The sequence below is a fragment of the Prunus persica genome, chromosome G4, assembly GCF_000346465.2.
Source record: "Prunus persica cultivar Lovell chromosome G4, Prunus_persica_NCBIv2, whole genome shotgun sequence".
Lineage (NCBI taxonomy): Eukaryota > Viridiplantae > Streptophyta > Magnoliopsida > Rosales > Rosaceae > Prunus > Prunus persica.
In genome coordinates, this window is record NC_034012.1 from 562072 (window position 1) to 576250 (window position 14179).

The 14179-nt window shown below is 35.8% G+C and overlaps 3 protein-coding genes across 3 annotated transcripts; 2 read left to right on the forward strand and 1 right to left on the reverse strand.

Annotated features, from left to right (window-relative positions):
- On the forward strand, window positions 981-6282 carry LOC18780799 (phosphatidate cytidylyltransferase 1). The gene is made up of 12 exons (XM_020561703.1): window positions 981-1172; window positions 1978-2129; window positions 2512-2765; window positions 2877-3028; window positions 3281-3422; window positions 3525-3681; window positions 4207-4254; window positions 4345-4431; window positions 5103-5231; window positions 5329-5385; window positions 5675-5758; window positions 5868-6282. The coding sequence occupies exons 2-12, from the start codon at window positions 2046-2048 to the stop codon at window positions 5949-5951; spliced, it is 1278 nt and encodes a 425-aa protein (XP_020417292.1). The 5' UTR covers window positions 981-1172; window positions 1978-2045; the 3' UTR covers window positions 5952-6282.
- On the reverse strand, window positions 6476-9526 carry LOC18778232 (alkaline ceramidase 3). Its single transcript, XM_007213771.2, has 3 exons — window positions 9148-9526; window positions 8020-8357; window positions 6476-7358 (listed from the first exon to the last, which is right to left on the reverse strand). Exons 2-3 carry the CDS (start codon window positions 8271-8273, stop codon window positions 6845-6847), a joined length of 768 nt encoding a protein of 255 aa, XP_007213833.1. The 5' UTR covers window positions 8274-8357; window positions 9148-9526; the 3' UTR covers window positions 6476-6844.
- Window positions 12143-14006, forward strand: LOC18780569. Its single transcript, XM_007211608.2, has 2 exons — window positions 12143-13006; window positions 13323-14006. The coding sequence occupies exons 1-2, from the start codon at window positions 12577-12579 to the stop codon at window positions 13814-13816; spliced, it is 924 nt and encodes a 307-aa protein (XP_007211670.1). The 5' UTR covers window positions 12143-12576; the 3' UTR covers window positions 13817-14006.

Here is a 14179-nt window from a genome sequence, read left to right on the forward strand (position 1 = left end):
CAGGCCCAATTTAAAAGCTCAAATCCGAACTCCATCCATGCGGCCAAAACTATCTTTATGCTGGCAGCGGTGAATTGGGTGAGGCAAAGAGAAAGCTTTATGTTTACAAGTTTAATATTCCAAGTGTCAAATGGGGGCAAAAGCACCAAATAGAATTTAATAGATTGAGAAAGACTTCACTTGGAGTTGAGATAGAGAATAGACAACACAGAATCTTAAAAAGGGCATCGGCTTCCTTTTTCATTTTCGTACGTCACTGTCTTTACAAATTTGGGGACTCTTGCTTTGACACTTAGAATGGACCTGTAAATATTCAATAATGCAAGGTACACTTCTATAATATTAATATCACCTTCTTCTTCTTGAATCTTATTCGTCGCATGAGTTCCATGATGATCACTTATTTTACAACCCAAAATAATAGCCCACTAATTTTATTTATATTTATAATTAATCACTAAACAAAGGATTCGTGTTGTGTCCCATCGTTTTGAAAAAGAAAAATAAAAATTAATTCGTTCAACAATTGTCGTCCATGATATTAAAATTCATTATCTCCTTAACACTAAATATGTGTAAATCATAAATAAATAAATAAATAAATGTCCGTAAATCAAATTATTATAATTTAATAATTGATTTTTGTGAGTAACCAAGTTACACTGTAAATGCATGCACCACAAAACCATAAACCAAAGACATTGTTTGTTGATTTCCTAAAAGATTAAACAAATTGATTCATTGACTTTTACATGTTGACCACGTTGTGGTTATGTTATTTGGGACGGCACTAGGAATTCAAAGAACTTGAGGGGTCTAGGAAGGAAAGACAGCGCATCTAAAATTTCCAACGATTTCACATCTGAAGATGTTAGCCAATAGCCGTACACGTGTAACTCCCAGACCTAAATCACAAATCTGACGCTCATAAATCCATTTCGTATCACCACTTTATACTTTACAAGGGAATTTAGAAGTAGATTGTTGAATTTCGAGATTATTTTCGTTGTTTCCTTCTCTCTTCTTCCAGAAAACCAGTAACGAGAAGGACACTTTCACTCTATCTCCCTCTATCTCTCTCTCCATTATTCGTGCGTGTTCGCCTCCTTCTCCTCTATTGGGCTTCCTCGCCTCTCTTTCACTCTGTCACTTCCCAGAACCAAGGAAACGAGGTCGGTCTCTCTCTCTCACTCTCTCTGTCTGGTGTTTTCGATCTTTGGGTTCAAATTTTTGTTTTCAGATTTAAATTTCAAGAGCTCCTCTGTATTCAGCTTTTATATTGTTGGAATTTTTTTCTCCACCGTTGCACTGTGTGTGTGTATTCTGCGTTTGTGTGTTTGAATCTTATGCGGTTGGCCAAGTTCTAATTTTTTATAAATCTTTCATTGGGACAGTGAAATTTTGAAGACTTTTTCTTTTTTTTCTTTGGTGAAATTGGGGGTTTATATCTGAGCAATGCGAGTTCTACAGACTAGTGCGTATTTGGTTTAGTCTGAAAATGGAAACTTTTAGGAGTTGGTGGTGTTTAATTAACTATGGGTTACTTCTTTGCCTTGAAATGGAATTTTTCTTCTTCTCTTTTTACTCACTTTACAAGCTAGGAAGTGATCAGTATGGTGGAAGTTATTGAAATTAAGTTTATCCCAAAAGGTTTGTCATTGATGGTTGAATTGCCCGTTGGCCAAAATGTGGAATGTTGTCTTTCTTAACTAGTGCTTGCAGTCACACCCTGTGGTGGAGTGTGTTTGAAAGCTGCCTATTTGATTGCAAACAAAAGTGGGGCATGTACCAGTACTACTAAAATGCCCGTTCCAGAAACTAGGCCTCTCTTTCATTTTGTCCTTTACCGTGCCACAAGGGCAGTTGAGGTTTTAGCGTCTTCTACCTTAGTCTCTGTAGTGTGAAATGACAGAACAATTCTCACTTTATATTTCAATTACCTTCCCCAAGTATCATAAGGTGTTTTGTATTTTTCAGGTGACGATCATTTTGCGTCAGATACATGTATGTTTTAACCTATTGAGCAAAAGTAAGTTAGAACAGTCATGCAAAGAGATAATGGTACCGGAAGCCCATCAGCCCCAAGGTCCCCAACTGCTCGACTTCGGCATCGTAGACGCTCAGCTGAGGTTTGTTAACTTGGATACTTCGTTATTTTTTTTCATTCTAATGGAATGGACTGTATAGTTTCATTTTGTATGAATCTATTCTTTCTCTAAAAAATTATTTGTGACAAAATGAATTTGTCTAGAAGTTTAATTAGTGGATAGAGAGTACACATATAATTTTCTCCTAAATCTTTTTTTCTTACTTTTTCCTGATTTTGTAACTAATCATGTGCTTGTTCTTAAATTAGGGGCTTAAATAGTTATTTAGATACAATAACGGGCATTTGTTTTGAGCCCTTTTGGAACAAAAAATACAGAAAAAGAAACCATTTGCTGTATTAGATGTGCATGCTTGAGATTAATTGGGTAATACTTAGTCATTTTATTTTCTTTATGGCTGCAGGCTCTCCCGGATGTTGGTAAAACAAATGGAGGCAATTTACTTGTTAATGACCGTAATAAATACAGGTCAATGTTGATTCGTGCATACTCTTCTGTTTGGATGATCGGAGGGTTTGCACTGATTATATATCTGGGCCATCTCTGTATCACTGCCATGGTGGTGGTTATCCAAATCTTTATGGCAAAGGAGCTGTTTAATCTACTCAGGAAAGCTCATGAAGATAGGCACCTCCCAGGATTCAGGCTGTTAAATTGGTCAGAATAGTAGTATTTAGTTGTGTCTAGTGTTTTATTCCCCAGAAAGCAGTACACATGTTTTTTATATGTGTTACTAAAATATTATTTGATTTCAAATTTTCTGCTCAGGCACTTTTTCTTCACTGCAATGCTGTTTGTTTACGGTCGCATACTCAGTCAACGGCTTGTCAACACTGTAACTTCAGATAAATTTTTATATCAGCTTGTGAGCAGTCTTATCAAGTATCATATGGTCGTCTGTTATTTCTTGTACATTGCAGGTTAGTTACACATGTTATTCTTTGTTTTTATATAAAGTACTTCTCTGCATCGCGTATTTTGAATTGAAGTGAAATTAGCATTTCGTTGGGCTTGCCTCTTTTTGATCATCATCCAACTACATATTTGATGTGCACAATGACTTCATTGTTTGTGAATTTTCGTTTTGTTGGTGTTTTTCCTTTGCCCTCTTTTATTTTTAAGTACTCCAATTCTGATACTGATATTATTCCTTTCCCCAAAATTGGGTTCAGGTTTTATGTGGTTCATTCTTACATTGAAGAAGAAGATGTACAAGTATCAATTTGGCCAGTATGCATGGACGCACATGATTCTAATTACAGTGTTTACACAGTCATCTTTCTTTGTAGCCAACATTTTTGAAGGAATTTTCTGGTAATTTAACTTTCTGAAGGAACAACATTTCAACACACATTACCTTTTTTCTTTTTCTTTTTTTAAATTGCTTTCCCTGACGCAAAGGAAAATTTGATGCAGGTTTCTTCTTCCAGCATCACTTATAGTAATCAATGACATTGCTGCTTATATCTGCGGTTTCTTCTTTGGAAAAACCCCTCTGATCAAGATATCTCCAAAGAAAACTTGGGAGGGATTCATTGGAGCATCTATTACAACTATAATATCAGCATTTTTGGTGAGCTTGTTATTTAACTTGGTGATAATAAATAGACTTCAGTTTTTCTTACATAAAATTGAAACCATAGTTTCAGTTATATTGGGGTTGTAGCCCATTCTTTAAGGTCTGTGCCAAGGGTAATGTCCAATGTGGATCTAGCATGATAACATTTTATAGGTCTTATCCTCCAATAAAATAATGTTTTGATTTGACTGGGAGTGCCACGATAATTGGTCACAGTACATCTCAACTTATTGCGATGTGTGTTTTGCCAATTCTTTTTTACTGTTGCAACACCCACATCACACCAATCATAGGACGTGTTTAAAAGGTTTTCCCGAGTGACTTATCAAACCTAAAGTTTTCCCCTTTTGAATTCAAAATTAACTTGTACACCCTAAAGTTTTTGGTTGCATGCTTGAACCAAATGTACGATGTTCCTGGGATGTATACACATTCACTATAAGCTCCACGAGAGTTGATAATCTTCTTGTTATATCAATTTGAGTTATATGAACATGGTATGTACTTTTGTATGTGCAGCTTGCAAATATCATGGGTCGTTTCCAGTGGCTAACATGTCCGAGAAAGGTAATAATTTTGATGAAATATAAAACCCATTGATTTTGGGAAAGAAATAGAGTTTCAGTTATAGTAGCTTATATGTTGATACACTTGCAGGATTTATCAACTGGTTGGCTTGATTGTGATCCTGGTCCATTGTTTAAGCCAGAATATTATACCTTTCCAGAATGGCTCCAACCATGGGTGAGTGAAGTGACATTTATTGATTCTGCAATTACATGAAACCAGACCAGTTTGTGTATAGTAGTAAACCATGGTCCGTGGTATTTCTTTCAACTGAGTTCTTTGTGCTGGAGATCAGATATTTGACTTGTTTTTCACTTTTTCATGGTGAAGTCATAATTTTGTCAAAGAAATTGCTCATATCCCATATAACATGCATCTGCATTTATGCCTTTTGTATATAATAATTAGTATCTACAGTATGTGCTTTATCCTCTTATTCTGATAAGATATTTGTATCCGACCAGGCACATGTATATCTTGAGATTGCGCAGCATCCGGGAGCTATTTGTGTTTCCTTGTCTGGTGTAGATGAATAATAATGATGTTCTCAAGTGAAACTTGTTCTTTTTTCCCTTGCACGTTGATAAATTTTGGGCTAAGACTGCTGTTGTACAATGCTATTCATTGTCGTCTGTTCTGAAGCTTGCCATATAATTAAATCTTTATTCTATGACTGTTATTCTGTCTGTGGTTCAGCATATTTCCTCCTATTAACAATTCGAAGATGAACTCTTAATGCACAGACTTGGTTATATAAAAGCTATGCGTGCAATTGAATTAGGCTATTTCAATCTTGAACTATAAATTCAGAGGTGTAATAATAATATTTACTGTCTTTTGTGTTGCAGTTTCCTTGGAAAGGGATCTCGATTTTGCCAGTTCAATGGCATGCTCTATGTCTTGGGTTGTTTTCATCAATAATAGCACCTTTCGGAGGTTTCTTTGCAAGTGGTTTCAAAAGAGCTTTTAAAGTCAAGGTTTGCTTTTGATGTTTTAATTTTGACTGATGCAATTATGTATAGTAAGTGTCAATTGTTCAACATTATTTTAAATAATTTTTCCCATTTGTTATAGGATTTTGGAGACAGTATCCCTGGACATGGTGGAATCACAGACAGAATGGATTGCCAGGTAAGTTTTTTTTTACTAAGATAATAAAAGAGCACTTCAAATTGTTCTTTGGTACTTCGAATGTGGCACTAGTGTATTGTTGCTTCCACTTCCCACATTTATGAAACTACTTGAAGCTGTCTTATGTTGACTCTTTTGTCCTTAATAATGGAATTTTAAACGTTTCTTGTATTCTATGTTGTGGGGTCTTCTTACCCTTGTGTTTGGCTTCAAACATGGTTCTTTGTCAATGATTTAACTGCTGTCTCCATTTGTGCGCTTCTGTAATTGACATTGTTTTATCTTGCAGATGGTAATGGCTATATTTGCTTACATCTATCATCAGTCGTTTATTGTGCCTCAAAGCCTCTCAGTTGAAATGATCATAGACCAGGTATTGTTTTTACAAGTGTCACGCATAATTTTGTTCTTGGCTTTATTTTGCTAATGAACTAGAAGTAATTCCAATTGCATTGACATTTTTTCTTCTTCTGCAAATATAGATTTTGATGAACCTCACCGTTGAGCAGCAGCAAGTTCTCTTTGAGAGGCTTAAACAAGTGTTACAGGATAGGCTGGTTGGATAATCGTGTGAATAACCTGTATTTGTGTCATCACTCCTCTCCCTTGCATGTTTGTACATGTTGGCACAGAGAGGGAACCCAAAAAAAAAAAAATTATATTTTGTAAATGGTGGTGTTCTGTTTTCGTAGAGCAACCCCATTAGGTTGGAGGCATTCTTCTGTGCGCAAACCCTGTATAGTGTCTCTTTGTCTTTTAATATACATGAACTCTAGATGGAAGTGACCCTTCTTTTTCTCCCTCCCTCCCTCCCTCCCTCCCTCCCTTTGATGCGCCTTTTGATGGATTGATTATTAGTTTATATGCCCACTGCAAAAATGGGTGTTTTATGACCAACATTGTATTTTGCTTTTTCTAAATTTTGATGGAATTTCGTTTAGAAAGCATATTGGTGTTACTTGTATGCCTTATCATGTTTCCAAACGCGTCACCCATATTCTAATTAAGCCCTCTTCTTACACAAGAAAAGTTAAAGAATCATTGGAAGTTCCAGAGCACAAAACAAAACCATAGTGGCAAAAGAATCATGTTAAAGCAATGAGCGGCAAAAGAATACTTGGATGCTTGCGATGTCCAATCCACTACAATCAAAAATCATGATTCTCTCAATTTCTGTAACAAACACCTGACAGAATCATAGTTTGGCTTTCAAATTGAAAAACAAAAAATATTAAGCCATCTTGTCTGACACGACAGTAAAGAGCTTATAGATATGTTACATGTCCTACTTTTACAACGAAAATTAAGACAATATCCCATCTAAAATAATAGAAACAAAACTTCTTCTTGGCCCATCTAGAAAGTGAAACAAATAGATTGTCCCTGTTGTTTGCTTACATTCTGAAACTGTGAAGATGTCTCAACTGAAGCTATATGCCTGCCATTTGCTTCAAACATCTCATTGGGTTTTCGGTTTTTCAATCTTCACATAGGGCAAAACCCCCATAAAATGAACTACTTTGGGGCCCCACCCTCGTTGCTGAGCCCGGCAAAACATCAAGAAAGTGTTTGCAAAGTAGGAATTAAAACCCATGAACAAATGCCACAAGGCATGACCTTGCGGGTTAATGGTCCAACTGGATATCTCTTCGCAGTAAACATTATCACAGAGCCAACACAAACTCCCTATAAGAAGGGTGGCAACATACAGCTTTGCAATCCTCTTAGCAGACAAGTCTTGGGTGTATATATAATACTTGTACATTCGAGGAATGCAGAGGAGGCACAAGATCACATAGTGCACCTTAAAGCCAATTTCAAAACGAGCCACAGAATGAACAGCAGCAAAAACAGCACCATAGAGGAAGAGGAAGATGGGCATTGTACTGCGATAGTGCCAATCTGGGGAGTAGAGGATATACATGTAAAGGAGCATCTCCCAAACCATAGGAGTCTCATCGCTCTGCTGTTGCCTGGAAATATATATCAAACAAATCTTCAGACATCAATTTTCATAGCAACTATTTAGTCAGGAAGAGAAAATTTCATAATAAAGTTTGACAGACTGAGTAACAAATACACCTATGAGGCAGAGAAGTCGTCCGCATAAAGCCTGCATACCTAATGCAGACGCGCATGTGTGTGTGTGTGTTCATTCTTCAAGAAAGCTAACACCAATATCATTAGCTACCCAGAATATATTTAATGAAGCATCTCAATAACATGAATTCTTCTATGTTTCTCAAACATTACGGATCATTGCAATTTTCCCCAGTCCATAGAAGACTACATTTGCTGCAACTAACCAACTCAACCTAAAACACTTTTGGGTGCATGAATTATACTTATCTACAGTATCCATAGAAAATTTATTTATAGAAGAGAGAAGGAAACAATCAAATAAAAATATTTGCGACTCTCCATGTGAAAGTTGTTCGCTTCACATTGGGAGTTACTGCTAAAATGCTTATAATACTCATAAAAGTCTAATATACACATGTCATTCACGTTTTCCAATTAAGACTCTTCTATCAACACATCATAGTTACTCTAATTCTAGCTTGAGAATCCGAGTTCAGCCAATGATCCATTCATTTAAATTTCTAGAACAAGTAAACTCAGAATAATACTTACACATGCTGCAACGTGGCATGGTATAACATGCTTCCAATGGCAAGAATCATATTAGATATGTGAAGAATGCTGAATCTCTTCTCAAACCGCTGCCTTAAGACATTTATAAGCCCAATGAGCGCCAAAAGAATGCTTGGGATGTTTGATAAAGTGTTGAAAAATTCCGCAATATAAGAAGAGTAGGCATAATTCTTCTCGCAACATTCAATCGTGGATGTGACAGGACCCCAGAAGCTTGATCCGGTATCAGCCATTCCTCTTTCTATGTTCTGTATATATTGAACCAGGTCTTGTTATCCAGAAAGTTGCAGAGTTCACAAAACCTGCACACCATACACCTGCACAAGATAATATTCTAAGCAACCAGGCAACTTGATTCAAATAATACAAAAAGGAAATAAGAAACATAAGAACACAGTTCGGATAGAGATGGTATAATAAAATTTACCACAAACAGAACAGTATGGCAAAAACCATGTTCATCAAACGATGCATATTCAATCAAAGCATAAAATTAATATCCTAAAACCAATCAAAGATTCTAAAAATTGCATTATGCATTAAGTGCACGCGACATTGTAACTGGTTTTAACTGCATAATTTAACCACACATCTTAAAAACACCTCTTAAATCAAAACAATGGTTACATATTTCATGAACGTTCACATCTCAAAAACTCTCGAGTGCATGGTTTAAACATCGATCTATACAACAATATGAAAATAAACCATGGCAATGAAAACCAGCTAATTTCCAACCGGTGGGTCTGTTGGCATTATATTCGCAAATAGCCCACACTCCACGAAGGTAGAATCAGATCCCACATAACAAATCCTTAAACCTGATTAGACCAACATCATTATTCTCAGGAACACAAGAAATACCAGCAATACAATCAATATTCGAAAATAATAAGATCCAATCTAACCATTAAGTAATCTCAGAAAAAATGAAAGCCAAACTCAACCATTACCCATGACCTATGAATCCATGAACGTGCTCAAAAGCTCGAAAGCCACAAACGAATCGATACAAAAAAAGAACACAAAAGCCAGATACATGGTATAACCTACTGTATAATGGAATAGTATATTTATGTGCTGTGCATATAAAGTACCAAAACGCACCGTCTGGGCTGAAAGAGATCTCATTCCTTCTTCTCTGGTAGGCTTGGTGAGTCCGTATGTCTCCCTCTCCAAATTTCAATGACAAAAGGGATGGCTTGTGGTGGTGATGAGGGCAAGAGGCTCAGAATTTCTTTTCGGCGTTCGAGGCAGAAAGAGACCGAGTCTGCTTCTTGTGTTTCTTTTCTTTCTTTTTTCTATTTTTATTCTTTTCCAGTTTTATTTGATTTTTCATTTTTAATGGTTTGGATTATTTTTGAGTTCTTGGCCGGGCCAGTGCCGACAAAAAACGAAGGCCCATCGTAACCCAGCTCATCCTATAGCCTCAAATTTTTGGTCCAAGCTGAAACCCTTGTTAGGTTACTAAATGGGCTTTAGATTTCAATAAGTCCACTTAACTTGGTTACAATTTTGGGCCTACAAACTATATTATTTTTAAGCACCTTAAAAAGAAACCCTATACATTTGATTTTTTTTATTAAATTTTTTTTAATAGGGAAAAGCCCTACAGATTTGATTAGTCAAGTTGTAATGAATATTTTAACCTAAAATTAGTGATAAAAAATAATAGGGAATGACAATAGTCAACTCTTATATAGATGTATTGGTAAAATAATATACTCTTAAGGCGAAACTTCCATGTAACGAGTACATTATTAAGTAAAATGTAACCGATAATTCTCAAGTATTGATCTTTCAACTTTGTAAGAAGGTGCTCTTTACAAGTTAGTTTTTAATAATAATGTATTGGAAGCTGAATCAATAACAATGTTTAGAACTCATCTTCAATTTTTTTTTTAATAAAAAAGTCCTACTTTAGTATATAGAAGGGCCAATGTATGAATGAAAAATAACTTTATGTAACAAAGATAAGTTTAAAAATAAAGTCATTATCAAATGCTTCCCACTAATAAAGGGTTACCTTTATATAAAAATACATTTTCATTTATAAAAAACCAAAAGATAGAGGGATTAGGCCAACATGATTAATGCATCTACCTCAAAAAACAGTCGTATACACAATCTTAAACATGCATTAACAGAACTCATATATCATTTTTATCAGATTTGTCGTTCAATGATGAGAAAATGAGACAAATTTCCTTAAAACTTGATATGTACAAGTACCAAATGGAAGTACTCGGTGGAAGGATTTCCAGCATAATATTTATTTTTTTCTTGGCCATAAATAGACAATGAAATTGACTGATAGTAAACTAGTAGTACCTACATACGGTCTCTTTTGGTCCAATGGAAATAGATAACCAAGTTGCTTTATATTTATATTTTAAAAAGAAATAAAATATAAAACGCACGTGTTTATCAAACTTCAAAAGTAAGTTTGTCTTGTCAATAAATGTTGGTTGAGTTAGTAAGGATCGTTCTCTTTATTATCAATATCCAAGTTTAGGTCTCCGACTATCGACAATCTTTTTTTAAATAAAAAATTTATAAAAATCATAAATAAATAAAAATTCCCTCTATAGGTCATCAAAAAGACGTTGATATGCTATAACTCTTGAATGACACTGGTTTTCTCACTCGAAAAGTAAGTTTGCCTTTTTATCTTCCTTTGGCGGCTATAATGTGATTGGATATGTCACTTTACCTGTTAACAATTTCAACAAGGTCACGGTTTTCTTGATTATTATTGTTGTTGTTTTTATTATATATAGATTACATTGGTTTGGATTTAGAAAAAGAAGTATTAGGGTTCAATGCATGTAGACATGTTTGGGTTCATTGAACCTGGACATTTCGGAGCACCATTAATGGTTTCAGCTTCCGTTTTCCACATTTTCCACATCCAAGATGTAGGATGACGTAGTTGGCAGACTGAGGCACGTGTGAGAAAACTGTGGCCCACATGCTTCTGTACACTAGGAAGGAAGGGCCAAATTGGTCCATTGTCTAACACATCATAGAAGTAATATTTTTATTTCATATTTTTATATTATATGATGTGGTATGTTTATATCATATGCCACATCAATTAAATGAATGAAATGTATTTTAATAAAGAAAGTTTAATTAATAATTTTTTTAATAAATCATAAAAGAAAAGAAAATGTTAAATATATTTAACTGATATGGTTGTCTACCTGATTTGTTACGTAAAATAGTATAAGAATGTGATATACAAATATGGTAATAGTGGTATTATTCATATCATATATGCACCACTCCACTCTACACATATCAAAAACTCTACAATTTCGAAACTAGCTATACGTTTGCCTAAATAATCAAAGCTCCTCATCCATCATTGCCAACTTGAAAACTGTAACTAATAGTAAAACCAAAAAATTATAACCCCTAAGGAACAAACCACCAAGGAAAACAAAGGAAAACTATGTTCTACCTTACTAAACTTAGCATATTCTATTCCATTTCTCATGCATAGTTGTTAGTGCTGTCATAGGGTTATCTTTTGGTTTGACTCTTATGTATCATCATTAAATTTGTGACATTGCAAAAGATTAGTCAACTCGAGAATCATTAAGAAATTTAATGTGATTAAAGGAATACATTTATCTTGTCTTTTTATTTTATTTTATGTACAAACCAATTGATACTGAAACGGAATCAAAAAATCTAAATTGAATCTACCTCTATAGATTATTCACTAACGTCCTCAATAATTTAAGTTGCTATAAGAAATAGTCATCGACGTTGGCTTGAAAAATAATTAATACAAGTTGTATACGTGATAAATATAGTTATCTCCCAAATTTAATTATTAAATGAAGTGTTTTTCATTTAATGCAATGCAATTTAATTGGACGTGAAATGGTGACCAAATCAAAATCCAATTAAGTCCTCTGAACTAAATTGTTAATTTAAACTAATCCACGGTTTCCTCATGAGTATTGTATTTCGTACACAAATCCTTGTATATCTCTCACACACTCTCTTCCTCGTCCACAGAAAAAGCAATACAGAAAACGGAACGGGGACGTGAAAAGGGGCAGATTCATTTGAAAAGAACGCGATCAAGCCCACATACATCAACACCCCCCCCAAATGCAAAGTCGCGCACTCATAACTGGTATGAGACGTTGCTATAAATAATGCACAGCGGCGTTTAGCTCTTCACATCATGTCATCATCTTCATTCCCCACTTGTGTCTTTTATGTAAACACCATGAACACAATATGACAACACTATAGAGCAAACACCCCAATTACCTTTCCCCCTCGTTATCTCTATATATGTATTTATTAAAAACAAGAAAAAGAAACCCACAAATCGTATCATTCACTTGAAACGTTTTCTCACAAAAGTGAAAGTGGATAGCTGATTGCTGATTGGGAGCTAACCCATTAAGGGAGCAGAGCAAAGCAACCAAAAAGGGGAAGAAGAAAGCAAGGAAGTTGATAGCCAAGCTTGCTAGCAATAGGCTATATAGCATTAGAATTTAGAGAATTAAAATGGCAGCCAAGGTTCCAGTGAGGTTTCAGAGAGTAGCAGCGGCTTTCGATGAGGGGGCGCGGGCGAGGCTCTGTGAGAGCAGTGGAAGCGAGCACTCGGCGGCGGCGGAGAGCTTTTCGGATTTATCGGCTCTTGTCAACTCTTTCATTGAAAGAGGAGATTTCAGAGGAGAAGGGGATGCCCGTGAAGATATAAACAATAAGGAGCAGTTGATGGAGGAAGAGTCGGAGGGTTATTGGTCTGATTCAGAGACCAAGAATACCCTTCAAAGCCTGCTTGATAAAAGTGACGAGGATGATGACGATGATGTGAAGCAGAGGATTTTTGCTGAGGTTGAAGTCGCAGTTGGAGGGGCTATTGGGGATAGGTCGTCCCCGGGGTTCAAGCGAAAGTTGATGGCTCATTTGCGCGAGAAGGGTTTCGATGCTGGTGAGTAAAGTTTTCTTTTTTTGATTCCTCTCCACAGTTCTTGAAAGAAATAAGATTTATTTGACCGAAAATCTGTCTTTTAGTTCTGAAAATTTGAAAAACTACCATTCATTCCTTCTTGTCCTTTCTGTTGAAAGACTGCAAATTTAAAAAGTAAAAACTAGTTCAATTGGTTAAAACTTTGTGAAAGTTTCTTGATGCATTTGAAAAATCCCAATTGGGTTTTCAGTTTCTTAAGATGCACTCTATAAACCCAATTGAAAATGGCTGAGATTGAGATTAATTACTAATTATGTTGTGCTTCCCAATTTTACAGGACTGTGCAAATCAAAGTGGGTGAAATCCAGCCGGTTCCCAGCGGGGGAATATGAATTTGTAGATGTCTATGTCAAAGGGACTCGTTACATTGTTGAACCATTCTTCGTGGGAGAATTCGAAATCGCTCGTCCCACGAGTCAATACGAAGCGTTGCTTAGTGTCTTCCCGACGACATTCGTCGTACAAGTTGAGGAGCTGAAGAAAATTGTGAGGCTCATGTGCACCGCCATCAAAAAGTCGATGAAGAGCGTGGACATGCCAATGCCACCATGGAGGAGAAATGGGTACATGCAATCCAAATGGTTAGGCTCCTACAAGCGCACAACAAATGCAGTTCCAGCCAAGGAGTTGGAACACAATGAGAGCGTTGGTCTAAAGAGATCAACGGGGTTTGAGGCTTTGACTACAAAGGCTTATTATTGCAGAGATGCCTTTGCTAGCAAGAACGGGTTAAGAGTTGGGCATTTAACTGCTGCGTTTCAGGGCATCTGAGCATTCGTTTTGTCCTGTTTTGGTTTTGGTAATATAAATTTTGAGATTGTGATTTTTTTGGCTACCCCCTTGGGTAGTAATTTTGGAAACCATCTGGGTTTTGATTAGAACAATGTCTGTGAAATACCAATATATATTTTTTTGAATAAAATGTAAAATTAATTTGTCTCGTTTCGCTTGGGTCAAGTCATATCAATTTGCCTAAGCCTTCTTCTCATGTTTATGATTTATCAGAATTTCACGTCCAAAGTGAAATTTGTGATTTGCCTTTGAAATCCCCAAATGCATGACAAAATGAAAATTGAAAAATGTAGGCACCGATAGACGCAAACAGCTGGGAAATCAAAGCAAGTTTGCCTGGAA

Excerpts from the sequence above, each read along its gene's own strand:
- LOC18778232 (XM_007213771.2), bottom strand. The coding sequence starts at position 8,273 with ATGGCTGATACCGGATCAAGCTTCTGGGGTCCTGTCACATCCACGATT. Across the intron at positions 7,359-8,019 it reads CATGCCACGTTGCAGCATGT|GCAACAGCAGAGCGATGAGA; the intron begins GTAAGTATTATT and ends ATATATTTCCAG.
- LOC18780799 (XM_020561703.1), top strand. The coding sequence starts at position 2,046 with ATGCAAAGAGATAATGGTACCGGAAGCCCATCAGCCCCAAGGTCCCCA. Across the intron at positions 3,682-4,206 it reads CTATAATATCAGCATTTTTG|CTTGCAAATATCATGGGTCG; the intron begins GTGAGCTTGTTA and ends TTGTATGTGCAG. Across the intron at positions 4,432-5,102 it reads CAGAATGGCTCCAACCATGG|TTTCCTTGGAAAGGGATCTC; the intron begins GTGAGTGAAGTG and ends TTTGTGTTGCAG.
- LOC18780569 (XM_007211608.2), top strand. The coding sequence starts at position 12,577 with ATGGCAGCCAAGGTTCCAGTGAGGTTTCAGAGAGTAGCAGCGGCTTTC. Across the intron at positions 13,007-13,322 it reads CGAGAAGGGTTTCGATGCTG|GACTGTGCAAATCAAAGTGG; the intron begins GTGAGTAAAGTT and ends CCAATTTTACAG.